The sequence below is a fragment of the Clupea harengus genome, unplaced genomic scaffold (assembly GCF_900700415.2).
Source record: "Clupea harengus unplaced genomic scaffold, Ch_v2.0.2, whole genome shotgun sequence".
Taxonomy (NCBI): Eukaryota; Metazoa; Chordata; class Actinopteri; order Clupeiformes; family Clupeidae; genus Clupea; species Clupea harengus.
The window spans coordinates 55,001-75,000 of record NW_024879675.1 but is presented as its reverse complement, the minus strand read 5'-3'; the positions used below and the strand labels follow the sequence as shown (position 1 = coordinate 75,000).

At 46.6% G+C, this 20,000-nt stretch overlaps 1 protein-coding gene and 1 long non-coding RNA gene across 2 annotated transcripts in view; one reads left to right on the top strand and one right to left on the bottom strand.

The window, feature by feature from the left end:
• LOC122129805 (malate dehydrogenase, mitochondrial-like) overlaps positions 1–5,792 on the bottom strand; it is a 9,144-nt gene extending 3,352 nt beyond the window's left edge. The window contains exons 1-6 of the mRNA XM_042704525.1: positions 5,786–5,792; positions 4,943–5,088; positions 2,163–2,331; positions 1,817–1,900; positions 865–974; positions 9–134 (exon numbers count right to left, since the gene is read on the bottom strand). Coding sequence (XP_042560459.1) covers positions 9–134; positions 865–974; positions 1,817–1,900; positions 2,163–2,331; positions 4,943–5,088; positions 5,786–5,792 — 642 coding nt within the window. The remainder of the gene's footprint in view (positions 1–8; positions 135–864; positions 975–1,816; positions 1,901–2,162; positions 2,332–4,942; positions 5,089–5,785) is intronic.
• A 6,760-nt stretch (positions 5,793–12,552) lies between these two features.
• Positions 12,553–13,721, top strand: LOC122129804. The gene is made up of 3 exons (XR_006151801.1): positions 12,553–12,629; positions 12,900–13,085; positions 13,206–13,721. It is a non-coding gene; the product is annotated as an uncharacterized LOC122129804 (long non-coding RNA).
• Positions 13,722–20,000: the final 6,279 nt, after the last annotated feature.

Sequence of the window (20,000 nt, the reverse complement as noted above, 5' to 3'; positions counted from 1 at the left end):
ACACTCACCTTGAGCTCTGCCACAAAGGCGTTTGCTCTGACGATGTCCAGTGTGGTGACTCCAAACACGCGGTTGGGGTTGTACACGCCGTGCTTCTTCATTATCTCTGATGTGATGGGAATAGTAGAGTTGACCTGACACACACACACACACACACACACACACACACACACACACACACACACACACACACACACACACACACACACACACACACACACACACACACACACACACACACACACGAGATCAGTCTACATGAAATACCTTCAGTCACCACAGGGGTGCTGCTGCAGTAAGGGCCAGGCCATTGGGCCAGTGGGAGGGTCAAGGGTGGACAAGCTTACAGGAGTGGACACTCATTGGCTTAACCTGGAGTAAGTCTGCCCACAGCAATCGCAACTGGTTGTTTGGCATGTCAATCAAGAGACCCTTCCTATGGGACACCTTACATTCTAACGCACACCAAGTCCAAAGTCTGTCTCTGTGACATTAAGGGTAGGAAATTTACATATTTTTTAGGGGGCAATTTTTGCCCCCACTGACTGAAATCCAGGGGCATTTAAAAAAAATTGGGGGCACTTTCTGAAACTTGTGAAATAACATTTAACCTTTATTCATAATAATAAATATACTCATTTAGGCTTACAGTATATGAGCAATTGTCATCACGTGGCAAATTATTAGGAAATTATGGGGGCATTTTTTGCCCCTCTCCTAGTGATATCAGGGGCAAAATTATATTTCTTGGGGGCAGTTTTGCCCTTTGCCCTCGTGTATTTCCAACGCTCTGTGACATTAAGGGGCAGGGCACTGGCACTGGTGTCAGAGGTGAAAGGTTACAGGCAGAGTGGGTGTACGTACGGGGTTGGCGATGATGCAGATCATGGCCTCTGGGCAGTTACGGGCAATGGCATCAGCCAGGATGGCCACGATGGTGGCGTTGGTGTTGAAGAGGTCATCACGGGTCATACCTGCAGACAACAGGCATGTGTCAGGAGAGACACACACACACACACACACACACACACACGGCTCAAGAGAACTGGCCCCAGTAGTCTCTCTCTAGTCTAGTACCCGTGAGGTTCTGAGGCAGGCGTTAGGGGAAAGGACAGCTGACACAGCATCTAGGAGTGCATTAACAGTAGGCGCTAAGTATACACTACACCTCCTCCACCGGCCTTCATCTCCACCCAAACTACACCTCCGGAACCTCAACACTACCATCTGCACTTCCTGTAGAAACCCTGAACACTACCATCTGCACTTCCTGTAGAAACCCGACCTCTACATCTCCACTTCCTGTAGAAACCTGAACACTACCATCTGCACTTCCTGTAGAAACCTTGAACACTACCATCTGCACTTCCTGTAGAAACCTCAACACTACCATCTGCACTTCCTGTAGAAACCTGAACACTACCATCTGCACTTCCTGTAGAAACCTGAACACTACCATCTGCACTTCCTGTAGAAACCCGACCTCTACATCTCCACTTCCTGTAGAAACCTGAACACTACCATCTGCACTTCCTGTAGAAACCTTGAACACTACCATCTGCACTTCCTGTAGAAACCTCAACACTACCATCTGCACTTCCTGTAGAAACCTGAACACTACCATCTGCACTTCCTGTAGAAACCTGAACACTACCATCTGCACTTGCTGTAGAAACCCGACCTCTACCATCTGCACTTCCTGTAGAAACCTGAACACTACCATCTCTACTTCCTGTAGAAACCTGAACACTACCATCTGCACTTCCTGTAGAAACCTGACCTCTACATCTCCCCCTCCTCCACACCACCTCCTCACCTGGTTTCCTGGGCACTCCGGCAGGGATGACTACCACCTCACATCCCTTCACTGCGGCATCCAGCTGGTCAGCACCGATGAAGCCTGAGGGGACAGGACAGGATATTCAACACACACACACACACACCCACCCCCACCTATAATACACCCACAGACACTCACAACACACTGAAAAACTGAACAGAAGCTTTGTACATTTAAAAAAAAAGGAAGAAGAAACTTTGCCACTGGTATGAATACAGGATGTTTGGCCATGTCCAGTAGCCATGGACTGTGTGAGAGGAGAGGAGACTGGACTCATAGCTGGAGAGGAGGCGAGTGTGTGTGTGTGTGAGGTTCACCTTACCTTTGACCTGTGCGCGGGTCTCGATGTGGCTGAGGTCGGCGGCGACTCCGGGAGTGTGAGCGATGTCGTAGAGGTTCAGGTGGCTGACCAGGGGGCTGTTCTTCAGCAGGAGCGACAGCGGCTGCCCAATGCCTCCCGACGCACCCAACACTGCTACTTTAGCATGGCTCTACACACACACACACACACACACACACACACACACACACACACACACACACACACACACACACACAGTGTAACATGATGGGAGGCTCCCTTCTGAGACAGCTACTGTGGGTAAGCAGTGGGGACCAACACAGGCCCACTCCAACAGCCACCTCCCATCTCAGTCCTGTCTGCTAAAGGCATTGAGTGCCACTTGGACCAACGGTACCAGACTGTCAATGTAGACCAGTGGAGACTGCTGATCCCAATCAAAGTCCACAAACTCAAATGTCCCAATAAGAAAATGCCCTCCAAGACAGGTGCTCATTGGCCAATGAGAAAATGCCCTCCAAGACAGCTGCTCATTGGCCAATGAGAAAATGCCCTCCAAGACAGCTGCTCATTGGGCAATGAGAAAATGCCCTCCAAGACAGCTGCTCATTGGACATTGAGAAAATGCCCTCCAAGACAGCTGCTCATTGGACATTGAGAAAATGCCCTCCAAGACAGCTGCTCATTGGCCAATGAGAAAACGCCCTGTATCCAAATCTGTGTCCAATAACGCCTTGGAGGGCGTTTTCTCATGACAAAACGCCCTCCAAGGCGACACAGACGCTGCTGATGGCATCTCTACTGTACGTGCCACAGCTGATAGCATCTCTACTGTTATGCCAATAAGATCAATCAAAGTTGCTCATTAGCAGGAGGCGTAGTCTTAAGTGTTTTGCAACTTTTGTGGTTTCCTTATCAGACAATAGCAGCAATGATAGATGGGCACCAGTTCACAACAAAGTGCGCGGTCAGGTTTCAGATCATCCGAGACAGCTCTGGACATGAATCAGTGCGTACACCAGCCTCTGTCTGGATTTAGGGGTAGAACTGGCCTCCTGAAGTACAGGAGTATGAAATGAGCGCTTTAGTGAAAAACAGATAATACTACTTAACCTCTTGAGTTGGAGGAAAGTAAGACACGGGGAGAGATGAGTCTTTTCATCCTATCTAGTGCCTCTGATACTCTATCAGCCCCCTGTAATGTCAGGCTAGACCACCATCACACTTGAGTGGCAGCTGAACAATCCTGCCGGAATACTACGGAAACCTACCCCACGTTGGTGGAACGAACTGCCTAGTACTACTAGAGCAGGGGCGTCCCTCTCTACCTTCAAGAAGCTTTTGAAGACTCTTCAACTCTTCAGAGAGCACCTCCCTTCCTAACTGGCACTTTGACTAGCGCTTAACTTGCACTTCAGCAGTTACATTCCTGCACTTCTTTTTCCTTTCTAGGTCGTTTTTCTAATTCTTATGTAAAGTAGTATTTATTGTTACACCATGTTTTTGTATTGCTCTTAGCTTGACTATTCTCTTCCTTGTACGTCGCTTTGGACAAAAGCGTCTGCTAAATGACTAAATGTAAATGTACCTGTTCTCACTGAAGCCTCACATCCACACTGAAAGGACGAAGGGCAATATGTTTGGAAGTAACCTTTCCACTGTTCTAAGCTGGTCATGAGCCAGCAGCAGGGGGCTTAAAGCCGCTCGCAGAAAGCAGCGGATTTGAAAGAGGGCCCTGACTGAACTAAGAATTACTAAACATTTTTGCTCTGCAATACTATCTGTGTACTCGCTGCAGTGGATTGCTCTGATAGTATGGCGCCGGATCAATCATTAGGGGTCGTTGTGTCGGTTGCCATACACTAAACAATTACATTTACTCAATACCTGCACGAATTTCTTCGAAGAGGGCGCCCCGAATCTCAAGTGGCCTTTACCGTCGCTACACTTTCCCAACCAGATTGACATGGCTATGAACAGAAAGCTACCTAGTTACACTGACGTTACTGCAACGTTAAACCAATCGAAGTTCAGCTGAAGTTAACATTACGCAGCGTTTGATTTATAAGGGTGGACCTTGATATCAACATGCAGCGCAGTTCAAAGGCTAAATTAAAGTTAGCCAACTAGCGCAACGTTTCATGCAGCAACGAGTCCAAACTATTACAGTAACCCCACATAATCTAAAAGGTTAGTTGTCAGACGTTAACTGGAGAGGTTACCTTCATTAGCCTCTTGTTTTTAACATAACGATACTCGTGCAATCCGAATGAAGAAAAAGGTGAGTTCAGGCAATCTGAACTGATTTAAACTGCGACAATGCTCAAAGCACAAGGTTAAACACTAATGTTCTTTGGTGGCCACCCGTTGTCATCCATCAAGCATGTGACCCTTTCAAATGCACAACCACGGTTAGCACGCTAACGTTAGGGCTAGCAAGCGGTCCAACTATTGACGTTTACCTGGCACCCTATGTACCAAGACAAAGTGACAGATCCACACCGACATAAAGTAACGTTATCTGGTTAGCTGAATTATATCCCGTCATATCCGACGTAGCCAGCTATCGCTAAGACCCATTACATCATAAAGTGTTAACGAGAGTGCCCGTTACCTAACGCACTAATTCATGCATCATAGAGTAACATTTAGTTTAAGACTTTCAGCTTCGCAACCAAGCGTAAGGTAAAAACCATACAGTTAGATATCGATTACCGAGCTAGCATAGCTGCCTAGTTTAGGGCATACGTATGCTACTTACTACTGCAGCTTGGCTGTTACCAAGTGAAATGTTATCTCACCTGTGAAGATGTGGAAAGACTGCGAGCAACGCTGACAGTTGGTCTTGCAACGCGGGAGGAACATTCTGGACAGAACTTGTGGGGTTTTCGGTTCAAAAACGATGAAATAAAACGTATCACTTCTCTCCGTGTGACTCCAACGTCCTCTACCACAGCAGCCGGTCAAGAAAGAGTGTACGTGCTACGTAACGCTTAAGACGCAATAAAATGCGTAATGTTCTATGCCGTCTCTGATTGGATACGCTATGACAAACCTGCATCGTGATTGTCCAAAAAGATGCAATCATTCTCTTGGGTAGCGAGAAATACCAAAGAAGAACAGTAAAGAGCGGCCCCGTACTTAAAATGACAGCGCCATCAACGTTCAGGAGAATACAGGACCCTTATTGAGAAATGTCCAATAAAATCCAGAGTTTGAAAGACAATGTCAGTATTTGACTAATCAAAGTGTGCTGAAGGCCATGTGTGTGTAACATTACGTGAGCATTTGGCCTGTGATCTATTCAGAGTGGAATTGTGCGGTGGGAATTGAGTGGGCAAAACTTATTCTTCTCGGAGTATTGGAACTCAGACTAGTACAACACAGATACATAAGAGTATGGGTTAGTGTTAGGGTTAGTAGATAATACAACACAGAACAAAATGTTGTAAATGTTTTGATAAACTGTCACTTTTGCCTTTTTTGGGGGAGGTGGGGTGAGGTGGGTCAAAGGCTTAAATCCCCCCCTGTAATTTGCACCGTGGATCTATTCATTGTGTTCAATCGTTAAAAGTGTGGTTGTTTTTTTGTGTAATTTACACCTGAGGATCTGATATAGCCCAATATGTGATGCATGGCGGTACCAGTCATGTTGGGGCTGCAGCCTGCATGCTGTGATTCACCCTCCTCCCCCTATTCACCCTCCTCCCCTATTCTATTCTATTCTATTATTATCCGGATTGACTTACAAAGTCCTTATACTCACCCATACATGCATAAATGGGCACCCTCAGGTCTTCAAACAGCTCACTCCTCCGCGTCCCAAAACCAAGCTCCGCACCCATGGGCGACCGGGCCTTTTGCTCGGCAGCACCATGCTTATGGAACAGCCTACCTGACCACCTAAGGGCAACGCAGACGCTGGACTCCTTTAAAGCTGGACCAAAAACATTTTATTCAGGAAGGCATTTCTGGCCTTGTGTTAAATCTTATGTTAAAATGTTAAACAATTTCAATTATGCTTATGTTAACTAATTTTTATTTTATTGTATTATTATAGTTAGTTTCTAATATGTTGGCACTCTGAGATTCTTCTGAATGAAGAGTGCATTACAAATTAAATTAATTATTATTATTATTATTATTATTATTCACCCTCCTCCCAAGAGTTACTGGGTAGGAGAGGCAATCAGACGCCAAGGGCAGTGGAACTGGAAGTGCACCAGTTGATGTTTTTCCCTGAAGGAGCATGCCTCTATCTATCTATCTATCTATCTATCTATCTATCCATCTATCCATATATCCGTCTATCTGTCTGTCTATCTATCTATTAATCTTGATTGGTTGGAACATAAAGGATTAAGAGTGCACCATGAAAAGCTTGTTGAAATATCTTTTGAAATCTAGAAATACCTATTTCCACAGCTGGACCAAAACACAGCACCAACAACAGAATATAATCTACTTTCACCTAATATAATATAATTATAATAATATATATTATAATATCATCTTATCTCCTTTCACCTAATATAATATTTAATATAATTATAAATATATATTATTATATAATATAATCTCCTTTCACCACGCCTCAGAATATGCAGATAAGTGGCTCGTTGAATCTGTGTTTATTTATTATATATATTATTATTGACTCTGTGTAAGTCTTGAATTGAAATGGGAGGGTAATCTCTTATCATGTATTACTTTTGCATATTATTTTGTTCTTATTAGTGTTCTACCTGAACACAAACTTCACCATTCCCGTTAAGGAAATTGCTGATACTTTAAATGCTGAACTTTTATTTAGCTGTGCTAATGTTACATTTTTATCAACATGGACACATTACCTTTAGATAAAAATTAAAAAATGTAAAACCTCAAAGGATCATTACTGTAGACAAAATAATGTATTATAACCTACATTGGACAGCCTATAATGTGCAAATGATAGCATACATGTTTACGTGATTACATTGAAAAACACACACAAATAGCCTCCAAAGGTGAGAGGCTCAGGTGAGGCCTCACTTGACCATAATCTGGCTGTGCCTGCCGTCGAAAAATCTGTCACTGCATCAATAACTCAAAGCCAACTATTATAGTCATGGCCATGGGTTCAGACACATAGCAGTTTAGTTTAGTGTAGTAGCATAGTTTCTCCCTCTGGATACATCGCAACAGATCAAAAATATGTGTCTGTAATGTTAGACTGAAAATTGATACTGAAGGAAAACAAATCACAATATTATAGCCTGTTTATTACACTTTTAAATATATTCATTAAACCATAAAATTGTGTGTGCTTGGTTCAGATAACATTTCATCCAATGGAAGGAGACGTCTTGCCATCTCTATCCAGTGGAAGTTTGCGAATGAAATGGTCCAACTGCTGCTTCAAGCACCGTTTTGTAAACGCCCCCTTTTCCTAACTAAATTAATTTACTGCGATGGCTCTTGGTTGACCAATCTCCTTCCACTATTCCTGACAGCTAACCAATCACAGTAGGCTTAACATGCTCTGTTGGCTTTACATTTACGGGGCTGCTTCAGGAATGTAAACTATTCAACACAGGCAGACATGGACTTAACAGTTGATAAACTGGAACAAATGGTAAGCCTTCTTTTCATCCTAACAGTTAAGGTACGGACGACAGCCGGAACAGCTTTTAAACGTTAACAATCCAGACAATTTTTGATCGTGCTATTTTGTGTAATATTAAGTAGATTGAAGAGGTAACATAAGCTAGCTAAGTTAGCGTTAGCTGGCTGGTCGCGATTCAAATAGCCTAACGTTACACATTTTTTTCCTTTCTTCCCTCAATTGTATTACGTTGCAACTGGTGAGAAGGAAAACGGATGCATGCAGCCTTTATTCTTCGTACATATATCTGCACATGTACCTCAAATACAGTGACTAATTCTGTAATAATAAAAAGCATGGAACGCATACCGAGTGAAGTGCTTATTTAGATAGCTCACAGGCGCATTTGATATTCGCTTTACAACGAGGACATGGAGTACGGGAAAAGCTGCGTTTGCAAAGAGGCCGTATCCGAGTCCCCGGCACCGCGCTCCTTGTACGTGACCGTTAATTTTCAAATAATATAAATGCTCTCTGTGTTAACTTCGGAAAATTGGTTTCTGTTTTATCTTGATGTAAACTTTATTCTTATCGAATCCTCCAAATGTTATACACAGCCGGGTGTATTGTGAGTCTATATTCATAGTTGGGGAATTCTAGCTACTGGTTGGTTGTAGCTAACTAGGAGGTAGATGTTATGCTTTCTTAGCTATTCAGTTAGCTTGCTAGCGATAGCAGAGTTGCTACAAGCGAGGAGACGAGCAACAAGCTTGCTGGCAGTGATTAGCTATTGAAAAGTACCTTAAATTAGTGAACCTGCTATGGCTAGCCAGGAACAATTATGCACATCCTGCAAGGTAAAGTAAGATCAAAATGTGCCCTATGCAGCTCATTTTATTTGCAAAAACAGTATTAAGTAATTGTCAGAAGCCAATAGTGGCAGCAACTTGCGAAACATGGATATATGTTGTAAAAAGGCCAACAGATAATCTTTGTATCTTTCAAGTAGGCAAGGGTTACCTGTCTGGGCAAAAACTGAACGCTGCGGTTACTAGCCACAGACTAGGAGCTTTTCTCAAACCGGACCCTCCCCATTCCCACTGTCACGGAGGGAACTGTTTTGTAGTCTTAAGGGCACTCTGAATTAAGGGGTAGAGGCCGATACAGCGGCAAACTTTGGGGATGCCCTCGACGGAAAAAGCAAATTGACGTCAGACTTATTATCGTTGAAGTGAAGAACATAATAGATATTAAAAATAACAAAAGTTTTGGAGACGATTAAAAGATATCACCTTTTTTACTCGTTTCATTATTTGTGTGTGTGTAGCTGCATTTCACGTTTTATTTACATACATTTTCCATACGATGTAATATCTACACACACGTTGTTATGTAGGACAATTTATTTTCCATCTTCAGTGTTTTACTGGTTTTCTTGCTAATATCAGTTTCACTGATTACTCTTAAAGAAAAATGGCCAGAAACACAACTGACAGGTAGAGTTAAGGTGCTGCACGGACAGAAGCTTGCGAGGCCTGCACAGATGCAGACTCTCTGTTGAAGGGTTTTCTAACCCACTTTTACTCCGCGCTAATTGGTTTTTAGATGGTACTTAATATGGCGGACCCTCCACGCGAACGTGCAAACAGAGTTGAAGTGGGTAGGGAGTGGTTTCAGAAAGGCCCTAGACCTCTGATGACAGGAGCACAGGTCACCAGTTGCTATTTGAGCATATAGCCCTGCTGCTCAGGAATAGAAAAGGGAAAAAGTGTGCACTTGCATAGAGGGTGGCAACATAACAATTAGTAAGAACTCTGAGATTCTCTACATCAGGAATTCCACTTGTAGAGGTCTGCGCGTGACTGCACAGTAGGTACATGTCCCTAGTCACACCCATAGACATATATACATACAGTACCAGTCAAGTTTGGACACACCTTCTCATTTTTTGAGAATTTTTTTTTCTTTACTTTTTGTATTTTCTAGACGGTAGATAACACTTTTTTTGTTTAGTACATCATTCCATATGTGTTCTTTCGTAGTTTAAATGTCTTCAGTATTAATCTACAAAGTAGAAAATAATAAAAGTAAAGAAAACACTTCTCAAAAACATTAAAGGTGTGTCCAAACTTTTGACTGGTACTGTATATACATGTATATATGTCTATGGTCACACCCACTGAGAGACACAGAAAGACCAACTTAAAGGCCACTTGGTTAAAGACCACTTAAAGACTATTCCCCCCACGCCAGTTAGCGGAGACTATTTCCCCCACGCCAGTTAGAGGAGACTATTCCCCCACCAGTTAGCGGAGACTATTCCCCCACGCCAGTTAGCGGAGACTATTTGACTTATTTCCCCCACGCCAGTTAGCGGAGACTATTTCCCCCATGCCAGCTAGCAGAGACTATTTTCCATAGAAATGGAGGTGTTCTTTGCACTCCCTCACTCTCTCCTCCAACAAGTGAGACCAAGCCAAGCCAAGCCAGCGGGCCCAGACAGACAGTTGTTACATGTAGCCTGTAGCCAAAGGGTTCTTTCTTCTTAAACACACCATGCTACACATCCACACTCCTGAGTCTCTTGAACACACCATGCTACACATCCACACTCCTCAGTCTCTTGAACACACCATGCTACACATCCACACTCCTCAGTCTCTTGAACACACCATGCTACACATCCACACTCCTCAGTCTCTTGAACACACCATGCTACACATCCTCTGTGTTCCCCCAAAAGCCGTAACTGAAGCCAGAATCCAGCGTCTGTGTGTGTGTGTGTGTCTGTCCAGTGCCCCTTTGACCTTGTGCTCCTGGTGATCTGGTAATGGAAGCAGTGCAATGTTAAAAGGGCATTGGCCAGGGCCAGGCCCTCTCCTCTCCTCTCCTCTCCTCTCCTCTCGTCGGCGCCCCCTGCAGGCTGCTCTACGGGTGCTCTGACTTCATTGCACTACTGTATAGGACGGCTAGCAGTGCAATAGTATTGTCAAAGCGTCTGAGGGCAGCCCAGCATCAGCTCACACACTTGGACACCGCACGTCATCTGACCTCTGACCCCACACTTGGACACCGCACGTCATCTGACCGCTGCCTACGAGAACACACACACACACACATATTACAGTGATTGCTCTAAAAACATCAGTGTCACACACACATAGGTTTATTTATGGTTCTGTAGAGACATGTCTTATATATTTTACACACACACACACCTGAACACACAGGTTGTAGGGCTACTCGTGGCTGTGGACTGGTTTGCTTCCTCAGGCAGCTGAAAAGCCTGACCCCTGGGACCCTATCAGTATTGACCCTGACCCCTGGGACCCTATCAGTATTGTCTCTGCTGTCCACTGTGTCCAGAGTAGTGCAATATTGCTTATAGGGTTTCAGGGCTTAGGCAGCTCCTCGTGTGTGTGTGTGTGTGTGTGTGTGTGTGTTCTGGTTCTATGTTGGTGTCTAGAGCAGCCGTGTCACACGCGCACATAACTGGGCAAAGCTACCACACGTGTCGTGTGTGTGTGAGCGTGAGCGTGAAGAGGAGGCTCAAACTTGAGGTCATGCGCTCATTGCTGCTCTCTAGTTCCAGAGTGCGGAGGTGACCTTAGACTGCATCTTCAGGCGCATGAGATGGGAGATGCAGCAGGAGTCAGAGGAGGACGGCGCTTTCCCGGTCAGTGTGTGTCTGTGTCTTACTTGCTCATGTGTGTGTAATCTCCTAATGTGAAGGTGTGTGTGTGTGTGTGTGTGTGTGTGTGTCTGTCTTACTTGCTCATATGTGTGTAATCTCCTAATGTGAAGGTGTGTGTGTGTGTCTTACTTGCTCATATGTGTGTAATCTCCTAATGTGAAGGTGTGTGTGTGTGTCTTACTTGCTCATATGTGTGTAATCTCCTAATGTGAAGGTGTGTCTGTGTGTCTGTCTTACTTGCTCGCTCATGTGTGTGTCTCCTAATGTGAAGGTGTGTGTGTGTGTGTGTGTGTGTGTCTTACTTGCTCGCTCATGTGTGTGTCTCCTAATGTGAAGGTGTGTGTGTGTGTGTGTGTGTGTCTTACTTGCTCGCTCATGTGTGTGTCTCCTAATGTGAAGGTGTGTGTGTATAGAATGTATTAAATTGGGCCTCTAAAAAAACACGTATGACAGAAATGACTGCAGGGTTGTTGACTAGAGGGGGGTGTGTGTGTGTGTGTGTGTGTGTGTGTGTGTGTATCTGTGTCTGTGTGGTCTATTCTTAACCCACCTGGGGGGTATTCGTCGTATGTGGTTTAGTGACAAACCTGGATAAGTTAACTGAGAGTAAGTGGTAAACCTCCTAATAGAGGAGCCCTCTGACGTTGTGTTGCTAGGAGAATGAACCGATGGGGGTTCTTTTATTAGGAGGTTTACCACTTACTCTGGGTTAACTTATCCAGGTTCGTCATAAACCACGTATGACGAAATACCCCCTGGAGTGTTTAATAAATACAAGATGAAATCATTAAAGCCCTCCGTCTGCATCCCATCTGATTAAGCCCATTAACGCCACACATTCTAAGTAAGAGATCACACACTAATTAGAAAGGTACACACAGTGTGATGGGCAAGGCCTGCACTGATCTCAGTTTAGTCTTCTGTTTATTAAGATGCTAACAGAAGTGCTTGTGTTTTGTTGTTGTTGTTGTTTTCCTGGCCTCAGCTTGGACCCCCTGCTGCCCCTTCGAGGAGTTAGAGTAATTTCCAGAGCGTCTGACGGCGCTGCTCACGGAGACCCGAGAAGTCACGGGCGCAGAAGCAGCGGACGATGGCGTCCATCGAGGAGAAGCTGAGCAGGACCGCTCAACTGGCAGAGAGCTCCAGAGCAAGGCGGCAGTGACCGGTGTCGCCGCCCTGCTGCCCACACCTGAGGAGGACGTGGGAGGTAAGACTGCACCGGGCGGGCTTCACTCTAATGTCTGTTTGTATCTCCGTTTACTGGGCTGTGTGTGTGTGTGTGTGTGTGTGTGTGTGTGTGTGTGTTGCACCAGGGGATGGCAGGGTGTGTGTGTGTGTGTGTGTGTGTGTGTGTGTGTGTGTGTGTGTGTGTGTGTGTGTGTGTGTGTGTGTGTGTGTGTGTGTGTATTGCACCAGGTGATGGCAGGTAGGAGGTGTGTTTGTACATTCATGTCATGAAGTGCCCCACGCCCTCTAGTTGCCCCAGCTACTGCCGGTCCTTCATGCAGACCAGAGGCTGGACTTGCCCCCGCTCAGAACCAGAAGCAGACCTCTGCCCAGTCTAGGACCCGCCCTGCTGACACTGGAGCCCAGGCCAAAGGAGGAGGAGCGCCCCCTAGAGCACGGGGCAGAAGAGCATCGAGCCCTCCCCGCCAAACTGCACGTAAGGCTCACACAGATTGTGTGTGTGTGTGTGTGTGTGTGTGTGTGTGTGTGTGTGTGTGTGTGTGTGTGTGACACCTCTGACCTCCATCAGTAACCTCCCTTCCTCTCTCCCCCTCAGGTGGTCCTCTGCGGGTGCGCAGGCCGCCCCTATGAATGTCTCTCAGCCCCCCCCTATCCTTCAGCCCCCGCAGCAGCATTCCCTCCAGCCTCCCTGCCCTACTCACACTGCCATCTGGTGGCCAAAGTGGGGAAAATCCCCTCCAGCATTCCTGCCTTATACACACTGCCTTCTGGTGGCCAAAGTGGGGAAAATCCCCTCCAGCATTCCTGCCTTTTACACACTGCCATCTGGTGGCCAAAGTGGGGAAAATCCCCTCCAGCATTCCTGCCTTATACACACTGCCATCTGGTGGCCAAAGTGAGTAATGCGTGCTGGTGAGTGCATCTCGCTATGGTGCCCCTGTACGAGTGGACAAAATGTCTGGGGTCTCATTGCTGGAATCACGGGACAATTTGGGCTTCATGTGTCAAACAACGGGCTTGAGTAAAGACCTGGGTTGGAGAACTTTGGGCAGGGAAAATGGCTTATTTTGTTATATATTTTTTCATAGTAAATAAAATTCTAATAAAACTCTGTTCTGTTCGGTGCCTTTTTGGAGCCACATGGCCCAGTGACCTGACACAACTCAGACACAAGTTTCTGTTCAAATCATGTCATTTATTTAATCACTGAACAATCCATTTTATTCATCTGAATTGATAATATTAAATATTTAAAATCTTTCAAGAGGATGCATTTTAAGATGACGCAAACAATGTAACTAGTCTGTTAAACAAGCAAAAGTCTGAATACACTTCCTAAGGAACGGCAGTCTCCATGCCTTTCTCAGAACAAGAGTTTCTGCAGGAAAGATTCAAAATATCCTAACATTGAGTTTAAAAGTCATAGAAGGCTATTCATGCGTAGCAAATATCAGATTTGATGACAAACATTTGATGCAATTCAAGATATTACAGTAAACGATATAAATAGTACTAAACCAAACGCCGTAGAAATCTCTCTTCTCCTGCTGAACCTGTGAACCTGTGAACGTTTACAGAGAATCGTGTCCTGAGTGTGCGCCCCGTGAGAGCTGTTGCCCTTGGCAACCCTGAGTGGGTTTAGGGCGGCGGCTCTCTGGTCTTCCTGGGCGGCTCCTTCCCTGGTGTGTGCTCGAGGACGATCACCCTGTCACACACACACACACACACACACTGGTCTTGAATGCATGTTTGACCAGAGCCTCTGATTCATGTGTATGTCAGTCCCCCCAGGATTTCGCGGGGCCTTTTTTGTGATAGTTGCGGCCTAAAATTACTGATTTTTGCGGGGGCTTTTCCAAAAAGTTGCTGTGTTTGTTGCAATGAAATTGCGGGAGCAAGTGGAAGTTGCGAATTTCCCTCTTTGTAATTATAATTGAGTTATTTGTTGAAAAATAAATAATTAATAAACAAACATTCTTTAAAGAACAAAACCATTGAGAAATGGTCCTCTAAATAACCTTACTAACACGCCAAACAAAAGATTACCAGGACTACAAAAATGTAGCAAAATAGGCTGTTCTGCCCTCTGCTTATTTACCTGTGTGGGTGACTCCACGTGCCGTAGTGCGCTCCCGTGTCCACCCTGTCCTGTGTGTGTGTGTGTGTGTGTGTGTGTGTATGTGTACCTGTGTGGGTGACTCCACGTGCCGTAGTGCACTCCCGTGTCCACCCTGTCCTGTGTGTGTGTGTGTGTGTGTGTGTGTGTACCTGTGTGGGTGACTCCACGTGCCGTAGTGCACTCCCGTGTCCACCCTGTCCTGTGTGTGTGTGTGTGTGTGTGTGTGTGTGTACCTGTGTGGGTGACTCCACGTGCCGTAGTACGCTCCTGTGTCCACTCTGTCCTCTGGTTTGGCTGAGGGGTCCCCACCTCCTGAGGGACAGAGACCACGCCCACAAACACCTCAGCACAGTACAGCACACCTGTCAATCACCTGTCAGCACCGCCACACTAGTCCCCCAATCCATCACCTGTGCTTACAACTGTTCTGCAGGTGTCATCTACGAACATGTTTATACTATTAAGACCTTTGTCAGGTTTTTAATGGCACACACGACACACTGGAACACACACGTGCATATATGGAGGTGACCACAGGACACACACACACACGCAGGTAGGACTGAGGTCACGGTGAATTTATTTTCTGCTTTTTCCCATCCTGGACCGTCCTTTCCCTCAAGGACCCCCCAGGAGCAGTGCGGCAGCTTGTAGCACCCGGGACCAAGTGAAGTCAACTGTCCATCTTTGGTCAGGGATGGACATGTGTTCTGTTATTTTGCATGTTTTTTCTGTTGGGGGTCCTTAGTGGAGGACAACCCCCCCTTGTGAACGCGGGGGAAGCACATGCAAAACTCCACACAGAAAGGCCCGGGAGATAGCCCACCTGAGCACTGTGCACTCTGGGGAGGACCTGCCCCCCAGAACCAACAGCGCCCCATGCGGGACCTGTGTGTGATTATGACTGTGTGTGTGTATGCCTGAGTGTGTGTGTGTGTGTGTGTCCTCACCTGAGGTGCTAAGTAACACTCTGCAGTGTCTCCTGCTGGTCGGCCCACTTCCTCCACATCCACCTCTCCTGCCATGTTCATCCTGCGCGCACACACACACACACACACGAATAATCACACAAACATACACACATGAATAATCACACACACATTCACTATATACACTCGTCTCATCAGAGGAACTCACACAGCTCTGGAGTGGAGGAGGGGCCCGGGGCTCCTGGCTCTCTGATTGGCTGTTCGTTCCCCAGCATGCCCTGCAAGAACTCATCCAGCGTGGAGCCAGCCCTGAGATTGGGGGGGGGGGGGTGTAAAATGCACATGCTTGTGTGTGTGTGTGTGTGTGGTGTGTGTGTGTGTGTGTGTCCTCTTACCTCTCTGTCTCCTCAATGCCCTCTGCTGGCTGGTTCCTCTCACAAACAATATGGCAGGAACTCAGTTCCTGAAATACACACACACAGATACACACATATATAGCCACACAGGTAAGGTGTGTGTGTGTGTGTGTGTGTGTGTGTGTGTGTGTGTGTGTGTGTGTGTGTGTGTGTGTGTCTAACCCATCTCCAGGCCTCTCTCAGGGCTGTCGTCCACAGAGACAAAGTCCTCGTCTGACAGACGTCCCTCGCTCTGCAGCCCCTCCTCTTCGTCAGTCGTCTCCGCCTCCTCCTCCTCCTCCTCCAACATTCGCTCCTCCTCTGAGACAGACAGACAGACAGAAAATAGTTAGAGGGACAGACAGACAGACAGAGAGACAGAGACACGGACGCAACAACAGACAGAAAATAGTTAGAGGGACAGACAGACAGACAACTAAACAGACAGATACCAACACAGATCAATAGATAAAAATATTTCCCTGATCAGAGAGACAGACGGGTTGATTACTGATCAGAGAGACAGACGGGTTGATTACTGATCAAAGAGACAGACGGGTTGATTACTGATCAGAGAGACAGACGGGTTGATTACTGATCAGAGAGACAGGCAGGTTGATTAATGATCAGAGAGACGGGTTGATTACTGATCAGAGACAGGCAGGTTGATTACTATACAGATGAACAGAGAGACAGACATTACTGATCAGAGGACACACAGGTTGATTAATAACAGAGAGACAGACGGGTTGATTACTGATCAGAGAGACAGGTGTGAGTGGTCACACACACACCTTCCTCAAACACTGCCAGGGACGCTGTGCGCGACGGCTGCCCTTCTGAAGGGGAGGAGCTGAAGGAGTGTGTGTGCTCTGAGCCCCGCCCATCAACAGACACGTCCTGCCCCTCCTCCTCCTGCCCCTCCTCCTCCTCCTCCGTCTCCTGCAACGCGGCGCCCTCATGGCTGACTCCTCTGCTGTGGCGCATGTGTGAGCTCGCCGTCGAGAAACCTGATTGGCTGGAGGGGGACGAATCAGCTTCTTCCACAGGCGACTCTCTGTCAGTGGGGGAGTGGGGTACGAAACTGGAGGGAGAGGATTCCCTCTACACACACAGACACACACACACACACACAGACACATACACACATTGATGAGACACAGACACACACACACACAGACACCGATATTGAGAGAGATGTTTGAACTCAGGTGCAATCACACTGACTGGTTGTGGATGGAGTGGATGACACTGCTAACGGTACACTGCTAACTGTACTCTGCTAACTGTACACTGCTAACGGTACACCGCTAACTGTACACTGCTAACGGTACACTGCTAACTGTACACTGCTAACTGTACACCGCTAACTGTACACTGCTAACGGTACACTGCTAACTGTACACTGCTAACTGTACTCTGCTAACCGTACTCCGCTAACTGTACTCTGCTAACGGTACTCCACTAACTGTACTCTGCTAACGGTACTCTACTAACAGAACTCTGCTAACGGTACACTGCTAACGGTACTCTGCTAACTGTACACCGCTAACTGTACTCCGCTAACGGTACTCTGCTAACTGTACTCTGCTAACGGTACTCTGCTAACGGTATACTACTAACTGGACTGGGTGTGCCTGGTTTTCACAATGTGGTGTGGTCTGAGTGAGTGGGTGTGCCTGGCCTGACTGGCGTGGGTGTGGTCTAAGTGAGTGGGTGTGTCTGACCTGACTGATGTGGGTGTGGTCTGACCTGGCGGTGGGAGTGGTCTGAGATGTCCAGGAGGCTCTGCAGAGAGGGGAGGGGCTGCGCTGTGGCCCCCAGCATGCGGTGCGGGTGGGAGGGGCTCTCTAGGGGAGGGCAGAGGGAGGGCAGACTCACTCATCCACCCGACCCCATTTCAATCTCACAGCATGTTCGTAGAGTTATGATATTAGCATAAACGCCATTGGATTGGCTAGCGCCTGTGCTGGAGTATTTTTTTATAAACGCGATTTGATTGGCTGACACATGCTGAAGGCTGCGGGTGTGTGTGTGTGTGTGTGTGTGTATTACTTCACTCTGGGGGCTGCGGGGGGGGGGTGTGGTGTGTGTGTGTGTTGTGTGTGTGTGTGCTACTCACTCTGGGGGCTGCGGGTGGGTGTGTGTGTGTGTGTGTGTGTGTGTGTGTGTGTGTGTGTGCTACCACTCTGGGGGCTGCGGGGTGTGTGTGTGTGTGTGTGTGTGTGTGTGTGTGTGTGCTACTCACTCTGGGGGCTGCGGGGTGTGTGTGTGTGTGTGTGTGTGTGTGTTACTCACTCTGGGGGCTGCGTGGGGTACTGTATGAGGGTCTCCTGATGGGAATCTGCTGCTGCTGCACTGGAGAGCCGGTGATGCTGGAGATCTCAGCCAAGTCTGCAGCCAGGTCCGGCAGGCGGCTGTTCACACACACACACACACACACACACACACACACACAAATGACACAAACGACACATACATACACACACACACGACACATGCACACACACACACATAAATGACACTAACGACACATACATACACACACGACACATGCACACACACAACACACACACACATAAATGACACACACACACACACACACACACACACACACGACACATACGACACATAAACACACATGCACAGACACACGACACATAAATGACACACACACACGACACATGCACACACACACCACACATACACACATACGACACATAAACACACATGCACAGACACACGACACACATGTCTACACTCACACACACACACGACACATGCACACACACACCACACATACACACATACGACACATAAACACACATGCACAGACACACGACACACATGTCTACACACACACACGACACATGCACACACACACATACGACACATAAACACACATGCACAGACACACGACACACGACACACATGTCTACACTCACACACACACACACAGATTGGAGCCTTACCCCAGCAGAGAGGGATCATCAATCTGCTTGTTGCAAGAGATGCACCTGTGGACCCCAGGGCAGGTTGGGGGTTAGGGGTTAAGGGTTAAGGTTAGGGTTCCTGCTGCACATCCACACATTAGGCAACTAAACACACTTCACACATCTTCTGTCATTGGCACAGACATATATGGTATATATATACTGTATGTATATGTATATACAGTGGGGAAAATAAGTATTTGAACCCCTGCCGATTTCGCAAGTTTGGCCACTTGCAAAGAAATGTGTGATCTATAATTGTAATGGTAGGTGTATTTTAACAGTGAGAAATAGAATATCAACAAAAACATCCAGAAAACTGCATTTTATAACATTTATGACTTTATTTGTATTTGATGCAGAAAATAAGTATTTGAATCCCCAAGCTAACAGCAAGAATTCTGGCTCCCAATGACCAGTTATGTGCCCAAGAAGCACACAGATTAGTCCTCATTAGGCCTAACAAGGTACACCTGATCTCAACTGGTGACGTGTATAAAAGAAACCTGTCCAAAGATTCATACTTCACACCTTCAACCTCACCACCATGGGCAAGACCAAAGAGTTGACCAAGGACGTCAGAGATAAGATTGTAGACCTGCACAAGGCTGGAATGGGTTACAAAACCATCGGCAAGCAGCTTGGTGAGAAGCAGACAACTATTGGTGCGATTATTCGTAAATGGAAGCAACACCAAACAACTGTCAATCGCTCTAGGTCTGGGGCTCCATGCAAGATATCCCCTCGTGCGGTATCGGTGATCATCCGAAAGGTGCAGAATAACCCCAGAACTACACAGGGGGAGCTTGTGAATGATCTCAAGGCAGCTGGGACCACAGTCACCAAGAAAACCATTGGCAACACACTACGCTGTAATGGTTTGAAGTACTGCAGCACTCGCAAGGTCCCCCTGCTCAAGAAAGCACATGTACAGGGCCGTCTGAAGTTTGCCAA